This window comes from Austrofundulus limnaeus, unplaced genomic scaffold (assembly GCF_001266775.1).
Source record: "Austrofundulus limnaeus strain Quisiro unplaced genomic scaffold, Austrofundulus_limnaeus-1.0 Scaffold350, whole genome shotgun sequence".
NCBI classification, from domain to species: domain Eukaryota; kingdom Metazoa; phylum Chordata; class Actinopteri; order Cyprinodontiformes; family Rivulidae; genus Austrofundulus; species Austrofundulus limnaeus.
This window is the reverse complement of record NW_013952752.1, coordinates 281,940-283,896: the sequence shown is the minus strand read 5'-3', so window position 1 is coordinate 283,896 and position 1,957 is coordinate 281,940. Positions and strand designations below refer to the sequence as shown.

The 1,957-nt window shown below is 37.6% G+C and overlaps 1 protein-coding gene across 1 annotated transcript in view; it reads left to right on the top strand.

Moving 5' to 3' along the window:
* The first annotated feature begins 56 nt into the window (after positions 1-56).
* The window catches only part of LOC106527932 (uncharacterized), a 29,398-nt gene continuing 27,497 nt past the window's right edge, over positions 57-1,957 (top strand). The window contains exon 1 of the mRNA XM_014022955.1: positions 57-524. Within this exon, the coding sequence (XP_013878409.1) occupies positions 455-524 (70 nt within the window). The 5' untranslated portion in view covers positions 57-454. The remainder of the gene's footprint in view (positions 525-1,957) is intronic.

Below are 1,957 nucleotides of genomic sequence, written 5' to 3'. Positions count from 1 at the left end.
ACACACACACACACACACACACACACACACACACACACACACACACACACACACACTCGTGTAATTTGTTGTCATATATATAGAGCCATTACCACGCACATAATCAGCTTAACACAGTCTCATTTGGAGCCTGACTACTTCCTGGAGGCTCGGCGGACACAGCTCTGGTATCGTGTAGAATCAAACGCGCATGCGCGACACGCAAACCCCGCTCTGCTGTTTGTACCTGCGGCTGTTCGTCAAACGCTCCGATAGGATCATTACAACAACAACAACACACAACCTGCGCTGCTGTGCTCCGACGGCGCTGTCCGCGGAGTGCTGGACATTTAACTCTCGTGTTTTCGTGTGAAGCTGGGAGGAGTGTGGGCTCGCTGTGATTTATTTTGTTATCTTTAAGTTTCCCTCCCCGGTGGTAAAGGGAGCACGCGGGAGTTGTCTCGCGGAGGTGACAATGATTCCAGCTCAGGAACTTTTTGTCTTCGTCACGACCATGTTACTTCAGGTTTCCCACAGCGACGCAGGTAAACTCTCATTTATTAACTACCTGCTTTTCTTTTTCTCTCTGTCCATTATTGATATGATGACCATGATAGTGTAGACTTGTTTTACACCTGCTGGTCTAATAAATTTTAATGGARTAAATTTAACTGAAACAATCATTTCAGTGAAGGTTTAATGTTTTCTTACATCTTACATTTAACAGACCACTTTTTGTTTAACTGAATGCAAAACACAGAATTTATTTTCATTTCCTGACTGAGCCTTGTCTAATTACCACCTCCTCGCCCTGTAATTACTATCAAAATGTAGGCTTAATAAACTTAATTAAAATAGAAAATGTGTGTGTAAGGTTTGATGTTCTCTCATGTTTAAAAAGTGATTTTTTTTTCTGTTAAATTTGTCTTTAATAAAATAATAACCATGCTTGCAAGTTTCTTGGACAGAGCCAAGAACTGCTGGTAAGTCTAAAAGCTCTGTTACAACAGATTATTATTCTTACTACTTTATTCTTATTATTTTTTACAGATTTTCTTAGTTTTGGTAAATGCAAACAGCAGCGTATAAGAGGTTAATAATCTGTTTTTCTTTATTTCACTCATTTGTTGCTGTATTATTACTGCAGTGAAGTGCAACAGCAGAGGCACAGATAAAAAGGGGCCATAAAACTGTCTGAAATCTTTGTTATTAAAGTGAATGTTGTGTTTATGAAATGTGCTTTCAGTYACTGATGAGACTGAAACTATGGGTAAAAGTGTTGTAAAGTTTTTTTAAAGAAATGTTCTGAACACAACATTTAATGCAGCGGTTCAAAACTAAACATTCATTGTCGTTCTCAAAATGTTTAGTCTCATGTCTTATCATTGCTCCACTCATAATCCTTACATATTTTTGGAAATTTACATAAAAACAATATATATTTTGGAGTCAAATTTAGAGGACTATTTCTGTTTATAATGTTACTTCAGTCAGTTATTATCTGTTTGTTGTAAAAAATAAATTATTGGTTTGTTTATTTAAAAAAACTGCGATGCAATGCTTTTGCAATGTTTATTTGCTAGCTTTTAAATTAAATGTATTTAGGTGTAAGAAAAAGTCAAGAACTTGTTTATTTTACCTTTAATTCAATTTAATTTATTGTCCTTATACTGAAACAGGGTTGTACAGTGCAACGAAATGCTTTTAAGCTAGATCTCCAGTGCAGTAACAAAGGACATAGTGCAGACAAGACATAACGTGCACAAACATTAGACACAAACATTAAATACACAATCGTGTGCATGATGTGAACAGGGTGTGGACAACGGACAGTGTATGATTGTTCAGGTTGTGGCTGGAGTAGCTGGGGTCACCAGTTTAACAGCACTGGGAAAGAAGCTGTTCTTGAGTCTGGTGGTTCTGGCTCTGATGATCCTGTACCTTCAGATGGCAGGGGTTGAAACAGGAAGTGGCTGGG